We start from the raw sequence: 26221 nt of genomic DNA, 5'->3' as shown, positions 1-26221 counted from the left end.
GAAAAAGTGAAGGAAGCTAGAAAAGGGGGAAAAATAGTTTTCTTATGGAATAGTTTTCTTCTTTACAATCACCAAAGAAGGTCTATCTTTTCAAGAGTTATTGAGATAATACGCTTCAGGTCTTTACAGGAATGGGGCAAATCAGCTTCCTATATGGACTTGAAGAAAGAATGTTTTGTGATATTAAAAATAATCAAGCAGGGCTTCCCTGGTGGCCCAGTGGTTGAGAGTCCGCCTGCCGATGCAGGGAACACGGGTTCGTGCCCCGGGCCGGGAAGATCCCGCATGCCGCGGAGCGGCTGGCCCGTGAGCCATGGCAGCTGAGCCTGCGCATCCGGAGCCTGTGCTCCGCAACGGGAGAGGCCCCAACGGTGAGAGGCCCTCGTACTGCAAAAAATAAATAAATAAATAAATAAGCAAGCAAACAAACCAACCAACCTTGCGGGGGAAAGAGGTACACTAAGTAAAGGTCTACTAAGCAGTGAATACTCAAATCCTACTTTACCAGAATAGCTTTCTCTCCACTTCCACAGGCTTCAGTGGTAAGCATAACTGCCATCATTGTAACTTGATGTTTAAGTTTTCCTACAGAAAATCTTCTCTGATCCTCCAAGTCTAGGACAGTCACTCACTTACATGCACCAACAGCACCCTGTACTTCCTACAGGCAATCTGTCATATGGGATGGTAATCACAGTCTATCACCTCCCCTGGAGGATCAGCTCTGTGAAGGTAGGCAACAGGTCTGTACAGTGCGCAGATTAGCTGGTGCATGATTTTAATTTTCTACAGCTGCACTAGTCAACCAGCTTTTTATTCCCACATACGAATATGCTGTGGCAAGTTTCAAAAAAGGACATCAATAATCCTAGAATTCAAAAAAAAAAATAATACATTTGCTTGGTCTAACAGCTTCAACTTAAACAAATATTATTTTTGTTGCCACACTAATAGTCCTTCCTCCAAAAAACAACTTGTGAAGTTAGCCAAGAGCATGGGAAAACTGAACCATCCTCTGGAATGATAAATACCACAAAGCCAACTAAATGAAGAGAAGCAGAAAAGTAGTCAAAGAAATAAAAATTAATGAAGGGCTTATCAGAAAAAGCAACAAAACAAATGGGGCATTAAAATCTTTAAAATACTCCTCGTAGCCAAAGCAAAGTCTACACCAGATGATCCTAAGTAATGAAGTTAAATTCAAGGATTACAGGAGTGAATCTTTAAACCTGGACTGATTAAAATGATTGGACTTTTTTTATCCTCAAGAACTAAGGGTTCTTCATTTGGCAAACATGGCAAAAACAAAACAAAAACAAAACACCTCACAACAAAAACACTATCAAAATGTCACTGAGATCTAGAATAAATACTCAATTTGGGGGCCAGAAGTAAATTCAATACTATACACATATCAAGCACATCCAATCTGTAAGGTACTGTGAATATATTAGCTTTTCAAATTTCATTTAACCTGAGTTCAAGGGTTAATGAAAAAGGCTGAGGTGGGGCAAGGCTCTTCTACAATCCTAACTCAGAACTCATTTGTAATGGAAAAAAAATTCCTGTATATCGTCTCACCAATTTGTAATATCGTAATAACCAGAGACACCTCTCCTTATAAATACTATATAGCCTTCCTTCTTCTTATATAATGCTCTCTATTCCTATTAGTTTACTTGAGTTTTGACTTCAGTTCTATTCAACTGTTTTTTTGTTTGTTTTTTTGCTGCACCACGCTGTGTCGCTTGCAGGATCTTAGTTCCCCGACCAGGGACTGAACCCAGGCCCTCAGCTGTGAGAGCACAGAGCCCTACCACTAGACCACCAGGGAATTCCCTCAACTCTCCTTTCTTCACATTACCCTCTACTAAATAGCAGTATTCAGATTATAAAATCTTTCTCATGTAAACTTTACGGGATTGCTAACTATAAATATCAAACATAACCCATCTTCAGTTTTAAGGTTCTGAAGCCCTATTCTCCCAGAATACACTGCTGTTTTGATTTCTGTCTGTTCTTTCGGCTGCCTTTATTTTGTTGAAGCTTGTCACTGACCCTCAGTTTTCTTCCAGGGGCCTGTGAACTCTCTCCTTACCCACTCAACTCCCGTATCACTAGTCTCTCCACACTTCCTGGAAGTCTCATTTCATATAGATTCCCTAATCAGTTTTCCCCCTGCTCCATCCAAGCCCAAGTGAAGAACAAGGGCTAAGAACCCAAGACTTCACATGAGACTTAAAGAATATCTAATTATAAATATAAAAAAACTTAAACCCTAAATAGTAAAAACCTAGATGCCATTCTAATCTTTCAGTTAGTTTCAGCTTTTTAATATATCCATTCTAACATTACTTATTTTAACAATGCATCTCTATTATAAAGTATTCAAATTCTAATGCAGTTATACTGAATCTAGTTTCAATAATCTGAATTTAATCTAAGCTATTATTTGTCACATTTTACAACCTACAGATAGTCATTTAGCAGCCAAGTTTCTCCTAACCACCCAGTCCAAATCTTTCTAGCCACGTAAAATCCATTCCTTATACTTTTCATTTCTCTTCTCAACATCAAGAGATAAACTCAAAAAACATGAGCATAGGGACTTGCCTGGTGGCACAGTGGTTAAGACTCTGCCTGCTGATGTAGGGAACATGGGTTTGAGTCCTAGTCTGTTAAGATCCCACATGCTGCGGAACAACTAAGCCCATGTGCCACAACTACTGAGCCTGTGCTCTAGAGCCCACAAGGCACAACTACTGAGCCCACGCTCTGCAACAAAGAGAAGCCACCGCAATGAAGAGTAGCCCCCACTCGCTGCAACAAAGACCCAATGCAGCCAAAAATAAAATTAATTAATTAATTTAAAAAAACAAAACATGAGCATAATAGTTATTGTAGCTAAGAAAATTTTAAATTACAACTGGCCACAATTTTCAACGTCCCTTAAGACTAACACTAATTCAGGAAGGAGAAACATGACCTGGCTTAGTCTCTTATTTTTAGAGATCTACATTATAGAGGTGGTATTAATAGATAATTAACAGTAATCAAACAACAAGGACAAGAAAAGGAGTCCCTAAGAGACCTTTCAAACTAGCAATAGGAGACACAATAAAAGCCTAAAGCAACTTAATCCACTAAAAGTTATCTACAAGATATTGTCACTTTCCTTTCACATTCTGTTTGAAAATTGGGTGTTCAAGTTTATTCTTTAAGTCACAAGCAAAGGGGCAGGGAAGCTGAAATATCTTTAGACGGAAGAGGCGTTCTACCATCCTTTTTCCAACAGTAAACACAGTAAATTGTATCTGGTAGCAAGACTTTCAACTGGGCTTAGCAACACAGAAGAATCCTTTAAAAATATATTACAGAGAGGGCGGAGTTAAGATGGCATACTAGGAGGACGCAGAATTCGCGTCTCCTCACCACTAGGGCACCTACCAGGCACCAGTGGGGAACCACAGACACGGGAAGAACCCCCAGCGACCAGGTAGGACAGGGGGCGTGGGGAGAGTGAAGGCAGAGGAGAAGTGGAGGCTGGACGGGACTGGCGCCCCTGAGGGGCAGTTGGGGGAGGGGAAGGGATCCCACGCCCGAAGGGGGAAATTGGGGAACCACTGGGAGGGCAGAAGATCAAAAGGGAGCGTGCCCACTTGGGCCCGCGGGAGCCTGCTGAGATCCCGGGCCTGATCCTCTGCCCACCAAGGGCCCCTCCAGCTGCATGGGTCCTGAGGGACTAGGAGGGAGGGAAGGGGGAGCAAAAGTAAAGGCCGCAACTCTGGGACCGGCACCCCTGAAGTGTGGCTACGGGAAGGGAGGGGTTCCTACAGCAGCAGGACCCACACCGGTTAGGGGTCCAGTGGCTACGGGGGAGACGGTGGGGGAGGGGCACAAAGGAACGGAAGGGAACAGGGCCCGTGCTCTCCCTGTCCACTTGGGCACCAGGACGCCTGCTGGGCTCCCAGGCCTAATCCTCTGCCCTCGGAGCCTCTCCTGCCACGCAGAGCCCAAGCCCCGCCCCTGCCCCCCCACCCAGGGCCCCACCTCTGCCCTCAGAGATCCACTCTGAGACCCCTTCCAATGCGCTGGGCCTAAACCCCTCCCACACACCCTCAACCAGGGCCCTAGGAACTCCACACTCTGGAGGCCCTCCTTTGGAGGTGCTGCCTCACCCCTTCCAAGCAGGTCCTAAGCAGAGGCCCCGCCTCACGCTTGAACAGTCACCCTGCCTAGGCCCTGCCCAACGCTAAACTCTGCTCCTGACTCAGTTCCACCCCCGCCTAAACTCCGCCAAGCTTTTTTTGACTCCCATAGCCAAGGCTTTTTTATTTTCTTTTTTCCTCTTTTAGATTGGGGTTCTGTTTTACCTTGTTGATTCACTGTTCCGATTCTTTTATATTTTTATTTTCCCTAATAAATCTTTTATTTTTCTAATTTTATTTTATTCTTTATACCTTGTTATTGTTCTCTCCTTTTGGCTTGTTGCCCCCCCCTTTTTTTCTTTTTTCTGTTGTAGTTTTATTTTAACTTGCTGCAGTTGTTTCAACTACAGTTTTATTTTTCCTAATATATTTTTTATCTTTCTAATTTTATTTTCTTTTTTATTCTTTGATACTGTAGTTCCTTTTTCTCTCTCTTTTTTTTTTTTTTTTTAATCGTGCCACAAAACTTGCAGGATCTTGGTTCCGAGGCCACAGGTTAGGGCTGAGCTCCTGTGGTTGGGAGCTCTGAGTCCAAACCACTGGACTAACAGAGACCCTCAGACACCAGGGAATATTAATCTGAGTGAGGCCTCGCGGAAGTCCTCATCTCAGCATCAAAAACTGGCTCTATCCAACTGCCTGCAAACTCAAGCACTAGATGTCTCAGGCCAAACAACCAGTAGGACAGGAATACAGCACCACCCAAAAAAAAAAAAAAATGTATATATATATATATAACAGACTAAGTAGCAAGGTAAAAACCTACAAGACCAAATAAATGAACACAAACTAGGCAACCTACCCCCAAAAAAATTCAGAGTAATGACAGTAAAGATGATCCAAAATCTTGGAAACAGAATGGAGAAAATACAAGACACACTTAACAAGGGTCTAGAAGAACTAAAGAGCAATCAAACAGTGATGAACAACACAATAAATGAAATTAAAAATTCTCTAGAAGGAACCAATAGCAGAATAACTGAGGCAGAAGAACGGATAAGTGACCTGGAAGATAAAAGAGCAGAAATAACTACCGCAGTGCAGAATAAAAAAAAAAAAAGAATGAAAAGAATTGAGGACAGTCTCAGAGACCTCTGGGACAACACTAAACGAACCAACATTCAAATTACAGGGGTCCCAGAAGAAGAAAAGAAAGGGTCTGAGAAAATACTTGAAGAGATTATAATTGAAAACTTCCCTAACATGGGAAAGGAAATAGTCAATCAAGTCCAGGAAGCGCAGAGTCCCATACAGGATAAATCCAAGAAGAAGCAGGCCAAGACACATATTAATCAAACTATCAAAAATTAAATACAAAGAAAAATATTAAGAGCAACAAGGAAAAAGCAACAAATAACATACAAGGGAATCCCCATAAGGTTAACAGCTGATCTTTCAGCAGAAACTCTGCAAGCCAGAAGGGACTGGCAGGACATATTTAAAGTGATGAAAGGGAAGAACCTACAACCAAGATTACTCTACCCAGCAAGAATCTCATTCAGATTTGATGGAGAAATTAAAACCTTTACAGATAAGCAAAAGTTAAGAGAATTCACCACCACCAAACCAGCTCTAAAACAAATGCTAAAGGAACTTCTGTAGGCAGGAAACACAAGAGAAGGAAAAGATTTAAAAAACAAACCCAAAACATTAAGAAAAGGGTAATAGGAACATACATATCGATAACCACCTTAAATGTAAATGGATTAAATGCTCCAACCAAAAGACAAAGACTGGCTGAATGGATACAAAAACAACCCCATACATACGCTGTCTACAAGAGACCCACTTCAGACCTAGGGACACACACAGACTGAAAGTGAGGGGATGGAAAAGATATTCCATGCAAATGGAAATCAAAAGAAAGCTGTACTAGCAATTCTCATATCAGACAAAATAGACTTTAAAATAAAGACCATTACAAGACACAAAGAAGGATACGACATAACGATCAAGGGATCAATCCAAGAAGAAGGTGTAACAATTGTAAATATTTATGCACCCAACATAGAAGCACCTCAATATATAAGGCAAATGCTAACAGCCATAAAAGGGGAAATCGACAGTAACACAATAACAGTAGGGGACTTTAACACCCCACTTTCACCAATGAATAGATCAACCAAAATTAAAATAAGAAAACACAGGCTTTAAATGATACATTAACCAAGATGGACTTAATTGATATTTATAGGACATTCCATCTAAAAATAACAATACACTTTCTTCTCAAGTGCTCATGGAACATTCTCCAGGATAAATCATATCTTGGGTCACAAAGCAAGCCTTGGTAAATTTAAGAAAACTGAAATCATATCAAGTTTCTCTTCTGACCACAATGCTATGAGACTAGTTATCAATAAAAGGAAAAAAACTGTAAAAAACACAAACACATGGAGGCTAAACAATACGTTATTAAATAACCAAGAGATCACTGAAGAGATCAAAGGGGAAATCAAAAAATACCTAGAAACAAATGAAAAGGAAAACACGACGACCCAAAACCTATGGGATGCAGCAAAAACAGTTCTAAGAGGGAAGTTTATAGCAATACAATCCTACCTCAAGAAACAAGAAAAATCTCAAATAAACAACCTAAACTTACACCTAAAGCAATTAGAGAAAGAAGAACAAAAACACCCCAAAGTTAGCAAAAGGAAAGAAATCACAGAGATCAGATCAGAAATAAATGAAAAAGAAATGAAGGAAACAATAGCAAAGATGAATAAAACTAAAAGCTGGTTCTTTGAGAAGAAAACAAAACTGATAAACCATTAGCCAGACTCATCAAGAAAAAAGGGAGAAGACTCAAATCAATAAAATTAGAAATGAAAAAGGGGTAGTAAAAACTGACACTGCAGAAATACAAAGGATCATGAGAGATTACTACAAGCAACTATATGCCAATAAAATGGACAACCTGGAATTCCTAGAAAAGCACAACCCTCCGAAACTGAACCAGGAAGAAATAGAAAATATAAACAAACCAATCACAAGCACTGAACTTGGAACTGTGATTAAAAATCTTCCAACAGGGTTTCCCTGGTGGTGCAGCGTTTAAGAGTCTGCCTGCCAATGCAGGGGACACAGGTTCGTGCCCCGGTCCGGGAGGATCCCACATGCCACGGAGCGGCTGGGCCCGTGAGCCACGGCTGCTGAGCCTTTGCGTCCGGAGCCTGTGCTCCGCAGCGGGAGAGGCCACAACAGTGAGAGGCCCGCGTACTGCAAAAAAAAAAAAAAAAAAAAAAATCTTCCAACAAACAGCCCAGGACCAGATGGCTTCACAAGCAAATTCTATCAAACATTTAGAGAAAAGCTAATACCTATCCTTCTCAAACTCTTCCATAATATAGCAGAGGGAGGAACACTCCCAAACTCATTCTATGAGGCCACCATCACTCTGATACCAAAACCAGACAAATGTTACGAACAAAGAAAACTACAGGCCAATGTCTCTGATGAACATAGATGCAAATATCATCAACAATATACTAGCAAACAGAATACAGCAGCACATTAAAAGGATCATACACCATGATCAAGTGGGGTTTATCCCAGGAATGCAAGGATTCTTCAGTATACGCAAATCAATCAACGTGATACAACATATTAACAAACTGAAGGATAAAAACCATACGATCATCTCAATAGATGCAGAAAAAGCTTTTGACAAAATTCAACACCCATTTATGATAAAAACTCTCCAGAAAGCAGGCATAGAGGGAACGTATGTCAACATAATAAAGGCCATATATGACAAACCCACAGCCAACATTGTTCTCAAGGGTGAAACACTGAAACCATTTCCGCTAAGATCAGGAACAAGACAAGCTTGCCCACTCTCACCACTATTATTCAACATAGTTTTGGAAGTTTTAGCCACAGCAATCAGAGACGAAAAAGAAATAAAAGAAATCCAAATCAGAAAAGAAGAAGTAAAACTGTCACTGTTTGCAGATTACATGATACTATACATAGAGAATCCTAAAGATGCTACCAGAAAACTACTAGAACTAATCAATGAATATGGTAGAATAGCAGGATACAAAATTAAAGCACAGGGGCTTCCCTGGTGGCAGAGTGGTTAAGAACCTGCCTGCCAATGCAGGGGACACGGGTTCAAGCCCTGGTCCGGGAAGATCCCACATGCTGCAGACCAACTAAGCCTCTGCGTCACAACTACTGAGCCTGTGCTCTAGAGCCCATGCTCTGCAACAAGAGAAGCCACCGCAATGAGAAGCCCGCGCACCACAATGAAGAGTAGCCTGCACTCACCACAACTAGAGAAAGCCCGCGTGCAGCAACGAAGACCTAACACAGCCAAAAATATAAATAAATTAATTAATTTAAAAAATTAATGCACAGAATCTCTTGCATTCCTATACACTAATGTTGAAAAATCTGAAAAGGAAATTAAGGAAACACTCCCATCTACCACTGCAAAAAGAATAAAATACCTAGGAATAAACCTACCTAAGGAGATAAAAGACCTGTATGCAGAAAACTATAAGACACTGACGAAAAAAAATGATACAAACAGATGGAGAGATATACCATGTTCTTGGATTGGAAGAATCAACATTGTGAAAATGACTATACTACCCAAAGCACTCTACAGATTCAATGCAATCCCTATCAAATTACCACTGCTATTTTTCACAGAACTAGAAAAAAAAATTTCACAATTTGTATGGAAACACAAAAGACCCCGAATAGCCAAAGCAATCTTGAGAAAGAAAAACGGAGCTGGAGGAATTAGGCTCCTGGACTTCAAATTATACTACAAAGCTACAGTAATCAAGACAATATGGTACTGGCACAAAAACAGAAATATAGATCGATGGAACAGGAAAGAAAGCCCAGAGATAAACCCACACACATATGGTCACCTTATCTTTGATAAAGGAGACAAGAGTACACAATGGAGAAAAGACAGCCTCTTCAATAAGTGGTGCTGGGAAAACTGGACAGCTACATGTAAAAGAATGAAATTAGAACATTTCCTAACACCATACACAAAAATAAACTGAAAATGGATCAAAGACCTAAATGTAAGGCCAGACACTATAAAACTGTTAAAGGAAAACACAGGCAGAACATTCTATGACATAAATCACAGCAAGATCCTTTTTGACCCACCTCCTAGAGAAATGGAAATAAAAACATAAATCAATAAATGGGACCTAATGAAACTTAAAAACTTCTGCACAGCAAAGGAAACCATAAACAAGATGAAGACAGCCCTCAGAATGGGAGAAAATATTTGCAAATGAAGCAACTGACAAAGGACTAATCTCCAAAATATACAAGCAGCTCATGCAGCTCAGTATCAAAAAAACAACAACCCAATCAAAAATGGGCAGAAGACCTAAACAGACATTTCCCCAAAGAAGATATAGATTGTCAACAAACACATGAAAAGATGCTCAACATCACTAATCACTAGAGAAATGCAAATCAAAACTACAATGAGGTAGCACCTCACACCAGTCAGAATGGCCATCATCAAAAAATCTACGAACAATAAATGCTAGAGAGGGTGTGGAGAAAAGGGAACCCTCTTGCACTGTTGGTGGGAATGTAAATTGATACAGCCACTATGGAGAACAGTATGGAGGTTCCTTAAAAAACTAAAAGTAGAGCTACCATATGACCCTGCAATCCCACTACTGGGCATATCCCCTGAGAAAACCATAATTCAAAAAGAGTTATATACCACAATGTTCATTGCAGCACTATTTACAATAGCCAGGACATGGAAGCAACCTAATTGTCCACTGACAGATGAATGGATAAAGAAGATGTGGCACATATATACAATGGAATATTACTAAGCCATAAAAAGAAATGAAATTTAGTTATTTGTAGTGAGGTGGATGGACCTAGAGTCTGTCTTACAGAGTGAAGTAAGTCAGAAAGAGAAAAACAAATACCGTATGCTAACATATATACATGGAATCTAAAAAAAAAAAGGTTCTGATGAACCTAGGGGCAGGACAGGAATAAAGACGCAGACGTAGAGAATGGACTTGAGACACGTGGAGGGGGAAGGGGAAGCTGCAACCAAGTGAGAGAGTGGCATGGACATATATACACTACCAAATGTAAAACAGACAGCTAGTGGGAAGCAGCCACATAGCACAGGGAAATCAGTTCGGTGCTTTGTGACCACCTAGAGGGGTGGGATAGGGAGGGTGGGAAGGAGGCGCAAGAGGAAGGGGATGTGGGGATATATGTATACATATAGCAGATTCACCCTGTTATACAGCAGAAACTAACACAACATTGTAAAGCAATTATAGTCCAGTAAATATCTTAAAAAAAACAAAAACAAATACCTAAAAGGGAAATATATATATATATATATATAAAACAACCATGACCATTAGCCAAGTAGCTACAAATAAAACATTTTTGAAAATACAAGGTCATCACATCTTTCCAATAATATTCTGTGCCTAATGAAATGGTTTTAATTAGTGACATCAGACCATTCTACTTCAAGTAATAGGTAATTGCCTTATCAAAGGACTTTCCAGGAAATGGAGACAACACCTGGGCTTTTTTGTCATTATCTGAAAAACTGGTGAGTAAATTGATAAACTATCACACACAAGGGCCTCTCATCACAAACAAAAAAACCTACTATGCATTAAATAATTTAACACTTGGATTTATTTTCTTATACACTTAAATGACAGGCATTTCTATGAGGAACATGTTAAAAATAATGTATTTTTACGCAGTTTAAGGTAGTTTAAAGGTGTGGCCTCATCACTCAGAAAACAAGTTTTTAAATCTAGTACAAACCTATAAAAGATTGAACTTTGGTACATAAAAGAAAAATACCTCTACTAAGAGGCAGCAAAATTCAGAGACGATAAAACATTTAAATCAAAAGGTTCTACTTAATCACAACAATTTCAAATGAGTCCTTACTCTATATGCCAGGCTCTGTTCTAAGAGCTTTCCTTATATTATCTCATTTAACCCCTCCCAACCATTTCCACTTTACAGATGAGTAAATTAAGCAGAAAGAACTTGTCCAAGTTCTGGCAGAATAGGGATTCAAATCCAGAGGCCCTGACTGTATTACAGCATATTTTTTTCCTATCAACTATTTCCATTTCTGTTTTCACTAACAGTATTAATTAAACATCTAGGATAAAGCAAATAAAGATAAAATAAAAGTCAAAACTACTCAGAGACTTCTGGAATGAGTTAAGTTTTCAGCCATTAAATATCCCTCCTTTTCAAAACTGAGAACACTCTTTTGCCATCAGAATCCAAGCAGGACATAGTTATTTGGGACAAAGTATCATACAGAAGCTACCAAAACAACAAAAAAAACTACACTATCATATAAACCAAGATTAGGCAAACCACTGTCTGTGGGCCAAATTCAGCCCTCAGCCTGTTTTCATACAGGCGGCAAGCTAAGAATGATTTTTACATTTTTTAAAGGGTTATAAAAACAAACCAAAGAACCTGCAGCAACAAAACCTAAAATATTTACTATATGGTCCTTTACAGAAAACGTTTGCAGACTCCTGATTTAAGCTACTGAATAGATAAAGGGGTTTCCTCCCCCCCTTTTTTAAAAATAGCTAAATGCAGAAACTGACTTGTAAGACAAACTGTATCTAGGAAGATAAAATGAGTGGATTCCCTTAGCTCCAAACCAGAAGACAAAACCTCTGAAGCACACCCCCCAAAAAAGGGCAAAAATAAGTAGTTCCCTTCTCACCAGGAGGTGGCAGTAGATTCTTCCAGAGGCAAGGTTCTGGTTTGCCCATGGGCTCAAGTTTTTTGTGGTGGCTATTAAGAAAAGCAGCTTGACCTCTCCAGAGCTGACTTTCTGGGCCTGACAATCTGCACAAAAAGGAAAGGGGAAAGGAGACTGAACAGGTGACAAGAACTAAGCACATTCTCTTTACTGACCTGTTCACTCCCACTAGAAAAATGATACCATTTCCTAAATGCATCTGGGCTAAGAGTTAGGGGGTAGGAAAGAAGGCAAGTGAAGATGATCAACTTAATCATTTGGTGCTGTTCTTCATTTTTGCTTCTACAATTCTTAGGTTACTACCCTTCAGTTAGTTGAATAAGACAATGGATTCTTGTCTCCACAACTTGAAGCAAGATGCCATTTTAAAGATCAGAAGTTAATAGGAAAAAAATGTGAACTTTAAATATACCTCAGCAGAGCTAAACCAGAATAAGTCAAAACAGGAAATTACAAGTCAGTTGAACACATGCGAAAGTCGCAGGTACTGCATTACTGCACAAGCCGGTTGGCCTGACAAGCAATGGCAAACATCCATCAACTAACAGTGCCAGATCGCTCATTCTTCTTTCAAGCCTCTACTACACAACCCAAAAACTTCATTTTTGCCCAGAAACCACTGGACATTTAACCAAAATACATTAGTACAAAACATGCCATGTCATGAAGCTCCCTGCTATTCATGATGACTCAGCAGTTGCTGCAAAACAGAGGTGACCGCCTAGGATAGTTGACAGCAACCAGGTAGTCTACAAGTTCACAAAAGTTCCAGTAAGGATTAAAGAAAGTCCTTATTTTAAGATTTAAAAAAAAAAATCCTTAAAGTATTCTTTTGTATATTCCTGGATACTTTTCTTTGGTAGTATCTGCCAATATTAATACCTTCAGTGTTGATTAAGAAACCCCCAACACCTTTGATCCAATTCAACAGCTAAAAATGTACTTTCTTTTTCAATTAAATGGGTGGGGCAAAAAGCTGAAAGTACTTTAGATAGGGGGAAATGATAAACTATCAGGCTTTAAAACAAAACCACACAGTCTGAAATCATACCAGCTCTAAGACAAATTGGATCATAGGTGTTACATTGTTAAGGCATCATCTCCCCCAAATTAGATTTTTATCTAAGTACATTTAAAAATAAGGTGTGATTTTTGGCTTTTGCCACTCAGAATATATGAGCTCCTTTCTAAACTCTGCCCAGACCATCCAATGATCTGTATTTACAAATTTATTTTATGTAGTAACTTTCTTTTGAGGAGATCTAGAAAGCACTCAAAGACATTTATCTTCAGGAAAAACAGAAAGCATGTGTGTTTAACTTCCACTCAACCAAAGGATTCGGTTAAATGGCCAGGCGTGTGACCTGAATTCTAATCTTAAATCTGCCTGCAAGTACCCCTGCTCCTCAAAAAGGAATCTGAAAAACAAGCTCTTTTTGGTATATATCTGGGGGAAAACCGGTGGGAGGTAAAAGTAAGGCCAAGACCTGTAACCGTAAGTAGAGAGCTACCTAGTATTATAAACCACAATTTTTACTACTAAGAAATTTCTCTGAAATCTTTTAAAATTCTGTTTTTAATGATACAATTTAACACCAGCACCAAACATGTTAAAGTGTTCAATATTCATCATCATCCAGAACAAGGCAATCTAGGAAGTCTACCCTTAACAGTAAGCAACACGTTATCAGACCCTTTTGCTATACCTTTGTGTTTTTTGTAAGTTTAAGACCCACACTTACTCCTACCTTAGTATCCCTGAAAAGTGTTATAAGTGACGTTTATTAGAATATTCTTAACGTATTCCTACTCAATCCCCATAACAAGTAAAATTTTAAAAATAGAGTTGTCTCAGAATCAAATGTCTCAGTTACAATTAGGATAAACTCCTTTTCATAATTTCAAACACCCACGAGTGCACAGGGTGCTTAGATTATAAGACCACCAACATTCCTGGAATGTCAAAAGTACCTAAACTTCTAGAATACGCCCCGTAACATTAAAATAGTTTGTGCGTGAGATCAGAACTGGAGTCCCGGTCAGCTGTGCAGAATGGCCAATTCCAGCTTCCAAAATAAAAGGCGGGGGGGTGGGGTGGCGGTGGGGGGGGGATTGGACAAAAGTGGGGAGGAAAGAGTCTCGCGACGGAAAAGAAACGTAAGTGTGGAGAGGGACTTTCAAAATGCCCCAGTGCCACTAACTATAAGCCGGTTAAGAAACAAACAAACAAACAAACAAAACAAAATCGAAGCCAGTGCTCTCAGATCGGGGAGGGACACCGGGAGATGGAGAATTAATTAATCGCGTTGTAACTTATTTCACTTTCCGCGCTAACAGCGCCCCCGACAACCCCCGGGTGCCCCGGAGGCAGATTCCTCCGGGCAGCCCCCTCCCCACACACGCTAAGACGCGGGAGACTAGCAAACAGCAGGCGTAGGGGCCTCCAGCCACATCTTTTTCCTTCTCCCTCGAGAGGACGTGAGTAATACCCCCAAACCCCCAATCCCCGCCAAAAAAAGGAAGAATTCTAGGCCCAGCGTGGCCTAGGATTTCTGTTCCCGCCCTGCGCTGGTCGGGGGAAAGCCCCAGGCGGAGAGGGCTGCGGAGAGGCGGCCGAACCACACGTGTGCGCCGCAGGATTGGCCCGTCTCAGCCCACTTCCCGTCGCCGCCCCTGCGGCCAGAGCTCCCGCCGCCTCGCTCGGGCCTCCGCTCAGGCCCTCCCGTCCGCTCCACGTGGGGCGCCGGGGCCCCTCGCCGCCCGTCCACTCCCGCCCAGTTCCCGACCCGCTAGGCCCCCACGGCGCCGGGGTCCCGTACCTGGTGCTGTTGTCGCCCCTGCTGGTAAGGTTTAATTGGCCCCTGGTGGCAACGCCGAGTCCGGATCTTGCCGCCACCGCCCCCTCCTATGCCTCCAGCTCCCGAGGCCATGGCGTGAGCCTCCGCGGCTTCCCCCTCCGGGGCGGGAGAGGCAGAGACGGCCTTAGAGCCCCCCCCGCCCGGCCCCAGCCCAAAAGTACGCACGCGCTGCCCACACAGCGGGGCACAGGCACACCAGGAATCGCGGGGCTGCGAGCAGGAGCGGAGAGAGAACGCGCGCTGGCGGCAGGGAAGGGGGTGGCGGCGACAGAGGCCGAGTAGCTGGCTCCGGTCCGGCAGCCTCCCGCGGACCCCAGCCTCTGTGTATGTCACCGTCTCTGTGTAGATTCCCCCGCAGAGGACAGTGCGGGCGGCTCCGGGCGCTGCTTAGGCCTAACTCAACCGCCGGCTGCTGGAGATTCTTCTTCCGTCGCCCTAGCCGTAGCTGCCGCAGTTGAAGCCGCCGGCGCCGCCCGCCTACCCCTCCCCTTTGCGCACAGCGCCCGCCCAGCCGTCGTCGTCTTCCCTGCAGTCGCCGTTGTTGCGTCTATTGCCGCTGCTAAGGCCGCCGCTGCAGTCGTGAGCCAGAAGGTCGTCACTTGTTAGCGCCCGACGAGTTTGCATAATCACGCTGCGACCGGGTGATAGGCAAGGAGGAAGGAAGGGCGGGTCGAGCCCGCGCTCTCGGCTGCGCGGGCCTCTGGGAAACGTAGTTCAGCAGAAGACGACGAATTCTCAGGACGCGGAAGATGGGCGGTTCGCCGCAGAGGCACAAAGCCAGGGGTTCCGTTCGCTTTATTGCTCTTCACTGCAAACGTAGACTTCGAAAGAGGCGTTTAGCACAAAAAGAGTAACCTCCTTCCCAGTCTCCTTCTCCCCGTGGTTGGTAAAGCGGGCAGAAAGTGAGCAGATCGTAAAATCACAGACAGAAGCTAACAATACCTTATAAAAAGAAAAAAACTGGTTGAAAAGACAATGTCCATGATCTTTAAGCCTAAAGCAGAAATAGAAAATACATAGTTCCGTTAATGTTCCATTAACATATAAGGGCTTTGTTGTCAAAACACACAAGTGCTGGAATTCTCACTCCACCACTCTCTAGTTTGACCTTGGATAAGTCAAAACCTTCCTCCCCCCTATAAAACGGGAACTTTAAAATCCACCTCATAGAGCTGTTGTGATCATCCAAATGGAGCACTTAGTATATTTCCTGGTATACAGGAAATGCAATAAATGAATACCCACAGCAGTCAGCTCACATTAGAGGTGAGTGGTATATTACCAGTAATAAAAATATACATATATTTGCCCCAAATAGAAGGCATTATATTTAGGAAAGTGAATAAGCGAGCTAGGCTCAGACTGCATCCACAAAGTAGAGAGATTGTAAGAGCTGACTGTTAGAAAGATCTTGGTGATCACGTGGTCCAGCCCTCATTCAACGGACAAGACAGGGGTCCAGAGAAATCAGGTGGCATACTGGAGGACACTAAGCTGCGCAGTCAAAGCCAGGACTATAACCCAGCTTTTCTATAAGAGTTCAAACAAGTAACCAAATGATTAGGGAGAAAATCTACTGTGAAGAAACATAGGCTTAATGTTCCATTTGAGACAATTGGTTTGAAAGCTTATAAATAACTTCGGAGTCAAACAGACTTAATTTAAAATCTATCACTTACTAGCTGTGTAGCCTTGGGGAAGTTACTGATCCTCTTTCTAAGCTTCAGTTTCCTCATCTGCAAATAGAATGAATATTAACCTCAACAGGTTGGTGGTTCTGATGAAGGGATTTATGTATCTCTGTATAGTTCATAATAAATGCTTAGATACAAAGCATCTAATATCATCCAGTTATCAGATACAAATAACTAACTTCAAGACTTTTATACCATCTCTACCACCAAACTTCACTCCAATATTCCAATCACTATATAAATCATATAAGTCAAAAGGTGAAGCCAGAGCTTCCGGGGTGGCGCAGTGGTTGAGAGTCCGCCTGCCGAGGCAGGGGACACGGGTTCGTGCCACGGTCCGGGAAGATCCCACATGCCGCAGAGCGGCTGGGCCCGTGAGCCATGGCCGCTGAGCCTGCGCGTTCTGAGCCTGTGCGCCCCAACGGGAGAGGCCACAACAGTGACAGGCCCGCGTACCGCAAAAAAAAAAAAAAAAAAAAAAAAAGGTGAAGCCAAACTTACAGTACCTTGGAATTTGTAGTACCTTCCAGCACCTAAGGAATCATGCCCTATAAGGCATAGGTTTACAGAACAAATGGCACCTCTGACCATAACCAACAAGACTATAAAAAGTTCCCAAACAGGATAGACAAAATTAATTACCTCCTTTTGTGCTTCAGTGTCCCCCTTCCACCACTAACTCCCCACTAGACTCTCCAGGTATACAAGCTCTTCCCCCTGAAGCACTTCATCCTTCTTCAATACAGTTGTCTTTCATGATTCTTAGCTAGGTATGTGACAAGCTGAGTAAGGTAATTCGTAATAAGCCAATTCCCAGGAAAGATCTGTACCTGAATCTCTAATTACACTTCATATATAGGAGACTGAACTGTAGCCACATACCATTTGCCCTTTTCACCCTACCAAACTCAAAATTTCCAGCACAGGAGAATAAATTGTGGCTCAAAAATCATTCCTTTCTTGGGGGCTGTTATTTGGTGTATGAGACAGCATTCATATCCGAGCTCTGAAAGGAAAGGACATGCGAAAGAGCTGGGCCACACTCAGATAAAACTTCAGAATAGAAGATTAGTAGGATTCAGGGAGATAAGGAAAAATCCACATCCTCCTTTAGCCTTGATCTCAGTTGTTTAACTCATTTTATGATTATTTCTTTGAAGTAAAATAAATGTGAGGGAACAATAATTCTTTAGTCCCACATTCAGGTAACTGAGTTATTGGAAACTTTACCAATCTTGACAGCAGAGAAGGGATAAGAAGCAAGAAGAAATCTGCATCCTAAACTTTCCACTGACTAATTTTACCCTGAAATAGTATCAGCCTCGCTATGGGATGAAATAACTTCTTGTACATAGTTTGAGATTCTAAAATAATATGGTGTCTGTGCTAAAATTCAGTTTGGAGTTACAAATCACCAAACCTAGAATTCTTCACACACTTTTTGGTACAGAACTCATTGTTCAGTTAGGAATTACTAGTAGTTGAATGGGTTATAATAAGTTATTCTGATTATAAAACTTAATCTGCCACCTTCAAACATACAAATAATTACTGAATATTTCTCTAAGAGATACTATATATAAGTTGGGAAAAATATCAAATGGCATGGAATAATAATATGTATTCTTGAAATCCTTCCAGCCATATTAGGAGTTGTTTTGGGGGAAGGGAATAATATGTATTATTTAGTATGTGTAAGTAAGCAATTTCTATAAATGATACAATTTAATCCCTACAAAACCTATGATATTCTGTAGTTCACAGAATTGGAAGCTATCACTTGCAGATTTTCTATTATAAAATGGTTATCTTCTTTATTCATCCTTTATTCATTATTTCTATTCCCATCAGTCTTTAGGTCTAGACAAAACTGAAATAACTCTGAGAAGTGATCTTGTGTTTTGGGTTGTTTCACTGGGAGTATTTTAATAGAAACTAATTTCTCCCCTAATAGGTTTTAAACACCAAGATTTTTCTCCTCACTGCTATAATCTGAGCACATAGAACAGTGTTGACACATAGCAGTAGCTCTACATATACTTTAGCTCATTTGCCCAACATCCAATTACTACCAATGCCAACTGTTTCCACTTTATTGCAATAAATAATACAATGATGAATACAGCTGAACTACTTTATATAACCTTTCCTAGCTTGCATACATTCATTTTCTATACTGCATAACAAATTAATATTTCTCAAATTCATTTATACATGATACAGCATTCATTAGCATTGTAAACAGATCCCTATGAAAATATTATGCAGGAATTATTATCCTCTTACCTTTGCCATCACTCTGCCATTTTTGTAGCCAATTTAGGAACCTAACTACCACTTAAACATTTTTTTAAAAAAGATTTTTTTTCCAGTTCAGTGGAGAACTCCACACTTTAGAAATCTCTGTGATAGCCTTCATGTTGACTAAAATGTTGAGATCCTAGTACTGTCTTACTGCATAGTGAGCACAGACATTTGCCAGCTGTATGATATGATAGCCGTTGGAAAGACTAGACTCAAACAGCTGGCTTAGGATCACCTGGGAATTCCAGGACTCCCATCATGGCATGGGGATATGAGGATATGTTGAAGGATGGGAGTGAAGAGTACATCAACAGGTGCATTTGGGTGGAAAGGATATTGTACATCAGACCTCCAAATCAAAGAGAGATGCCATGTTAGCAAAATCAATAGAATTCAATGTATTTGTCTCTATGAGGATAAGGGAAAAAAAGACAGCTATTCATATTCAGATCAAGTGGCAGAAATGGACACAAAACACAGAAGGACAGAAATTCCATCTCAATAAGTTGAAAAAAAAATTAGACCAACTTCACTTAAACGTGGATCCAGTTTTTTTCAGCCAAAACAGATGGTGTATTGGAAGAGATCTTAATTTATGAAAAGACTGTTACTACTAAAGTCCCTCCCCACAAAGAAACATCTTTATTTTTCCCCATATAATATGGTATTCATCTGACAATTATAAATTAGCAAATAGAGAGGCTTCTGACCTTTCTTTAGAGATAAGGAATATCCACCAATTACAAGTGAAATACAATTTGGTCTACACCCAACCTGGATTGAAAAACAGCCTTTATATCTTCTTCAGAAGGTAAGACAATTCTGGCCAAAGGAGTATTTAGAGATGACAATTACAAGAAGTTAGAAAGGTATGTATTTACCCTACCTACACAAAATGAGGTATCTGCTATGATGTGTATTGAAGCAAATTATTTTATTGAGAGTAGTTTTAGACAGATCTCCTTGATCTTCCAACAGACATTTCTATGTGATAATTATTACCAAGCATTTCATTAGATAGAAAAATAAGGTTAAACTAGTGTTTTTTTAAAAAAAATGTATTATAATGATATAATGAACTTCAATCTCAGCTGGAAAAACTCAAAGTGGGGTTGGGATTCTAGAAAAGTATTGGGGTTTTTGTCTGTATTTTAGGGACAGAGAGGCCACAGCATTGGGAAGATATTTAAAGATGTACATCATTATACTCTCATTAACTTACTGTGTTCTCTGACTTTGGGGAATAAAGTAATACTTAAGACTAAATGAATTAACTAATATAATCAAATTTTGATTAACTATATATATCACTTAATTCCAACATGCCATATAACATTTTTCTTCTTCCTGACTGTGTATGTCAATATATAGTAGCTTTGGGCATATATGTGTTTATGTACCTTCCATTATAATTGAAGGCACATTTTAAATTCATCAATCCTAAATGGAAATTCAGTTTTACTGAATGAAATAATAACCAAATTCAGGAAGACCAGTCCCATCCTAATATTTAACACAGTGAATGAATCGACAAAGATTAAACATAGCCTATAGGCAAAATGTAAACTAGGATAAACATAAACAATTGAGATCAAGGCTAAAGGAGGATATAGATATTTATAAACAATTTACAAACATAATCTAAACATTAACACCTACTGTGTTGAACCTACTATGTGTTGATTTCTAATCTCAGCATTTAGTATATATGTCAGTGTACAAAACATTAAAACAAGCTCTGTCTGCATAGTGCATTATACTTTATCATTTTACTGAATTCTCTTAAAGTTTACTGTATTATGCTCTTATTAACCCCTAGCACGTAACACTAATAATTACTCCCAAATTCTACTTTCTAGATTCGAAACACCTGCTATTGAATTCATCCCATACAATAAATCTAATGGCTTAGTTTATTTTTCTTAATATAATTCCTCAGTTTCATTAGAAAACTGGCCTCATCATTAAGGTTCCCATCTATGTAAAACTATAACGTTTGCAAAATTCAATTTGCTCACAGTGAGACCAAGCATTTTCATTTTTTAAAAGCATTTGTAGAGAATGCTGGAATTTATTAGACCCTAACTTATTAAGACTTCTTTTCAAGAGCATTCTACTAATTAACATGTTAACAACCCTACTGCACACGTCACCCCACCACCACCAGAAAGGTACAACCTACTTAGCTTAAAGGGTGTCTTTTGGCCCCTCGCTACTCAGGGGCTAGCAGCACCAGTCCTTGGGAGCTTGTTAGAATAAAGATCATCCCAGGCCTACTTAATCAGAATCTGCATTTCAACAAGATCGCCAGGTGATTCCTATGCACAGGACATCTGAGAAGCACTGTTTTAAGAATTAACCATGCTGTAGAATTCATAAAGCACATCTGAAATGTTAACAGTCTGAAACTAAACATCAGTTATGAAATACACTTGAGCACTTTAAAGAGCACTTTGCTAATTCCCAACTATCCCTCTTTATTTATACAAATTTTCTTTTAGAATTAATTCACAAGAAACAAAAGACATGGATGGAGAATAGACCATCTCACCATCCCAGAAGCTGTGAGCAGAGAGAAGTTCTGAAAAGAAATATCAAACTACTTCCTTAGAATTGCTGTGGCTTTTCTCTTTTCCAAACACTCACAAAACCAATGTTAAGGTAGGAACTCTTGAGGGGGAATATTCTTGGTACTGGGTTAGCAACTAATATCTAAAATGTTGGATAAGAAGTCAGGCAACTTGGAGTAAAATCTATAGATTTTTTCACTTTCCTAAACTGTCAGGACACGAATGACGGCAGCTTTCTACTTAACAAGTTATAAAAGCAATTAAATAGACTACCTACTAATAGCCTGACCTCCTACGCAGGTGCTATGAAGTCAAGACAAAATTCAGATACAGTATTTTCTCCAAAAATTACTTCTGGAAAAAAATTAAATAGTAATGGATCTTTAGAGTAAAAATTCCTTCCCTGACATTGGTCATCAAAAGTATTCTTTCCACAGCACACCTATAGCTCTTAACTCTTACAATAGGGAAGGCCTAGAAAGTTGTGAAACACAAGAAATGAAAAATCGTTTTTAAAAGGCTCACACATACCTCCCCTCCTATAGGCCAAATATAAACACATTTGTTCATATGAGCACTTACACATCAAGACATCAACGTATTGAAGTTAACCAAAGTTTCTGTAAAGAGCAGGCTTAGGAATCCCTGTTCTTTATTAGTCTCCAATCAACAATTTAAGTAAGAGTTGATGAACCTGCAGCTTATAGTGCATGTAGATTTTCCCCCCTCTTATTTAACATTTGGTACATTTCACCTTTACCACAATGTGAGCAGAAATGGAATTAAACATTTTTAATTCTCATTAGCTTCTTCTTCCAAAGGAAGCTAGACTATTACCTGAAATGAAATTCTGGATTTAGTACTTTTTGAGTGTCTGTTATTGCAGATAGCAGAGCTGATTTAACAGAGCAACTAACCAAACATAACGGTTAACAAGATGATTTTAAACCCAGTACCTATAACCCACGGCCTGTCTTCAAACTATCTCACCTTGTTTGGGTCCATTATAAGGACAACAGCATATCATGAGTCACCACAAACATGGTTCTTCAAAACCAAAAAACAAAAAGAACTCTACAAATATTCTCCAAAGCAAATATGAGTGAAGTTATACTATTCTACGTGTAATATTAAATAGGCAGTGTTGCCAAACAAAGGCAACTCTGCAGACATGGAGCAAAGCCTGTTAAACAGACCACCTCCGGTTAGAGAAAGCTACCTCTGCCCACAAAGGTTTAGATTCAGAATTAAAACATCAAGGCACGCCAAAAGTCTCCGCAGAGGCCCTAACCAAGCAACGCACAGCTTCTACCAGCCACGATTAAATCCAAGCCCCAACTTAGATGCTTTAAATTAGTAATAGTTAAACCAGCTCTTTTTCACTTGTGTGGTCATAAAATCTTGCCCCTTCTGCGAGGCAGCAGTAACTAAGCACTTACTATAAGAAGCACCTGCTTTTAGGCCCATATCTTCCAGCTGAGGTGCAGAGATCAATGACCTTAGCTCCGTGCCTGCTCACATTGGAGTATAATCCCTTGTCTCTCCCAGATTAGATGGAGCCATGCAGAACGGCAGTTACTCTGCAAACAGGTGGTGAGGACGCAGACCTGCAAAAGGCCACTAGGAGTAGACAGTTAAGAAGGAAAAGCCATTTTTCTCTTTTCACTGCTGGCCCTTGTGACCATGCCTCTCCTTAACTCATCATCTGGGCCTACCCTTTGCAGCTACGCTTCCTCAGATAACAGCCTCTTCCTTTTCTCAAGGTTTGCTTTGAGTTTACTAACAAAAAGGAGCTGACTTTTCCCCTTCATTTGCTCCATCGTTAACTTTAGAATGGGATTTTTTGAAAAGTCTTAAAGACTGAGATGGAGAAAAAAAAAATGCAATAGGTCTTAGAAGCTTTCTGTCCTAAATTCAAACTAAGGAAAATAAAAGTACAGCAGCCAGTTCTACATCAAGTCGAAACAAGACAAGATCATTTGTTTAGATTTTTTTCAGCAACTTTCACTGACAACTTCCTACCCATGCCAGCAATATGGAAAAAGAAAGGGGAAATGTTTAAGGGGTGACATAAGAGAGAAGAAGGGAGGGCTGAGGAGAGAAAGGAAGAGCAAATTTTAAATTCTGACAAATAGTCACGATGAGCAATTCCTGAAAACTCAGTCAAAACTTCTGCCAGGTCCGCAGCCGACCTGAACTCACCTTTGGTGGATTGACCCTTCGTAACTCAGTCTCCTGAGTCTAGACTGGCTCCTTGTTGATCCAAATTCACACGCTGTAAAATAAACGAAGGAGGGATGAGGGGTACTTTGCAGGAATGGTGCTACAGACGTGCAGAGTATCACTTACTAACGTCGTAAATAATGAAGGACTAATAAATAATACATTAGAAAGAAAAGACCCTCGTTATTGCCACATCATGGTTTCCTAACATTTTATACCCAGAGTACCAGGTGCAAATTGGATAAATGTTTACTAGATGGCTGAATGCATATTCAGAGGTTCGTTATTTCAATTTGTAATTTCCCTCAACCACTTTTACGTGATGGAATTATTTTTCTGTGTATTTCAAAAATACTTTAGTTTGTTAAAATAATCTTTTATTATTAAAACACTTTTAATCCCCCCTTTCTTTTTAAACACAGTTTACCTTAGACCATGTACTACTTGCTGTGTCAGAAGTAAACAGAAAAAAATCACTTTTATGTAATCGAATGAAGATAGTGCTTTCCCTCAGGGATTATACCAAAATAGGAACTACAGGAGGAGGATATATCCTTTAAAACCAGACCTTTGGAATACTATGCAACAAATATTTACTACATTCTTAGCCATATGTTCGGCAGATAGAAACTTGATGACGACATAGGGCCTGCCGTTTAGGGACAAGTAGAAATGGTTATACTTTTACTTTAAGTGTTTTGAATAAATACTTAACGCAGATAAATTTCCTTTTGGAAATATGTATTGCATAAATGGCTGTAAGTTTATATTCTTTAAACAATTCACCTAAACCAGCTTTGTCCCCATACCCTGGGCTCAGTGGAATTGTGATCAGGATGTTCAACTAAGAAATGAGTTGAGTATGCTACTCCTTTATTTTTTTTTAAATTAACCATTTAATTTATTTATTTATTTATTAATTTATTTATTTATGGCCACACGGCTTGTGGGATCCCAGTTCCCCAACCAGGGATCGAACCCAGGCCCCCTGCAGTGAAAGCACAGAGTCCTAACTGCTGGACTGCCAAGGAATTCCCTAGCCCTTTGTTTAGATGTAAATAAATTCTTTAGTATAAAAGAACAGGGTAAAAGAAAATACTGTAAAATGTAAACTCTAGACAGAGATACATAGCCCTGAGTTTGCAACGGGACAAATTGTGTCCCCAAGTAATTGCAATATCCAAGTAGGATCTTCCAGAGGAGAGGAAGAGACCAAGGAATATGATTTAAAGTTTCCCACACTCTTATCTAGTAATTAATTGCATGAAATAATAGCACTAAGGGGGGACTTCCCTGGTGGCGCAGTGGTTAAGAATCCGCCTGCCAATGCAGGGGACACCGGTTCAAGCCCTGGTCTGGAAAGATCCCTCATGCCACAGAGCAACTAAGCCCGTGCGCCACAACTACTGAAGCCTGCGAGCCTAGAGCCCGTGCTCCGCAACGATGAGAAGCCCACGCACCACAACGAGAAGTAGCCCCGCTTGCTGCAACTAGAGAAAGCCTGCACACGGCAGTGAAGGCCCAATGCAGCCAGAAATAAATTTATTAAAAAAAAATAGCACTAAGGGGTATCTACTGTGAGCCATGCACTTTGCTGTGTGCTTTACATGCACTCTTTTTCATTCTTTTTCATCCTTAAAACGTCTTTTAGGGAGTTGTCTAAAAGAGAAGGGTTAAGGAGTTTACTCAAGGTCACACACTTGGTAGTTGACATGATGGGCTCTGAACTCACATCTAATTTCAAAACCTGTGTTCCTTTCTTTAAGCCAGGCACCATTCTAGAACTTCCCACAGCCAATGGGCGGGTGCAGGGAGCGGAGTCTGAGATGTTTACGGAAGCTGCTCAGCCCACTGACATTCCAGCCTCTTCTCACCGAGGTTTGTCCAGCTGCTTCTCAGCCAGGGCCTTGGCAGGGTTTCTGGAGTGGAGTAAGGGCTCTGCTAAACAGGTCGGGGACAGTGGGAGATGTCTTATTGGGCCCCCTCACCTGTGAGTTCCCCTGTTCGTAGGGTTGCCAGACAACCTAGAAGACACCCAGCTAAATGTGCGTTTCAGAAAAGCAACGAATAATTTTTGAGTATAAGAACGTCCCCAGTTATGCAACTAATGCACGGGACAACTTCTTTGCTAAATCTGGCCACCCTGCTTCTTGGCACTATTTCAGAATGTCTTGGATTAGAATTAGAGAGAGCTGCATGCATGCTGGAGTAATTTACAACTCTTCCCGTGGTTAGCTTAGAATGAAGATATCCTGGCTATTGACCAGAAATGGAGGAAACTCAACTGCAAGCACACCATCCCTACCCCATACCTACCCGGGCTGTTCCGTGGTTTATCATGGGATGCTGCCGTTATTCATTTGACTAGCTTCTAGTGCAGCAGACATGTCTTGACATGAGCAGACATGAGTGTCCATGACTCAGGTATTCAAGAAATGTAAATTCCTATTTCTTTAACTCAGCAGAATTTGTTCCAAAACCCCATTTTTTAGAGGTAGCAGAAACATAAACGATGTCAAGTCAGGTCTCAGCACCCCACCTCTTCCTCGAGTCTTTCCTAGGGTGCACGTCACGCTGT

General features: G+C 40.5%; 1 protein-coding gene across 5 annotated transcripts in view; it reads right to left on the bottom strand.

Annotated features, from left to right (window-relative positions):
• Window positions 1–15329, bottom strand: part of NUP153 (nucleoporin 153) — a 78614-nt gene extending 63285 nt beyond the window's left edge. For 4 of the 5 annotated variants that reach the window (XM_060163616.1, XM_060163619.1, XM_060163617.1 and 1 more), the window contains exon 1: window positions 14814–15329. In XM_060163616.1, coding sequence (XP_060019599.1) covers window positions 14814–14924 — 111 coding nt within the window. In that variant the 5' untranslated portion in view covers window positions 14925–15329. The remainder of the gene's footprint in view (window positions 1–14813) is intronic. The other variant, XM_060163620.1, reaches the window with a different exon arrangement.
• Window positions 15330–26221: the final 10892 nt, after the last annotated feature.

The sequence above is a fragment of the Lagenorhynchus albirostris genome, chromosome 10, assembly GCF_949774975.1.
Source record: "Lagenorhynchus albirostris chromosome 10, mLagAlb1.1, whole genome shotgun sequence".
Classification (NCBI taxonomy): domain Eukaryota; kingdom Metazoa; phylum Chordata; class Mammalia; order Artiodactyla; family Delphinidae; genus Lagenorhynchus; species Lagenorhynchus albirostris.
This window is presented reverse-complemented; position numbering and strand designations above follow the sequence as displayed.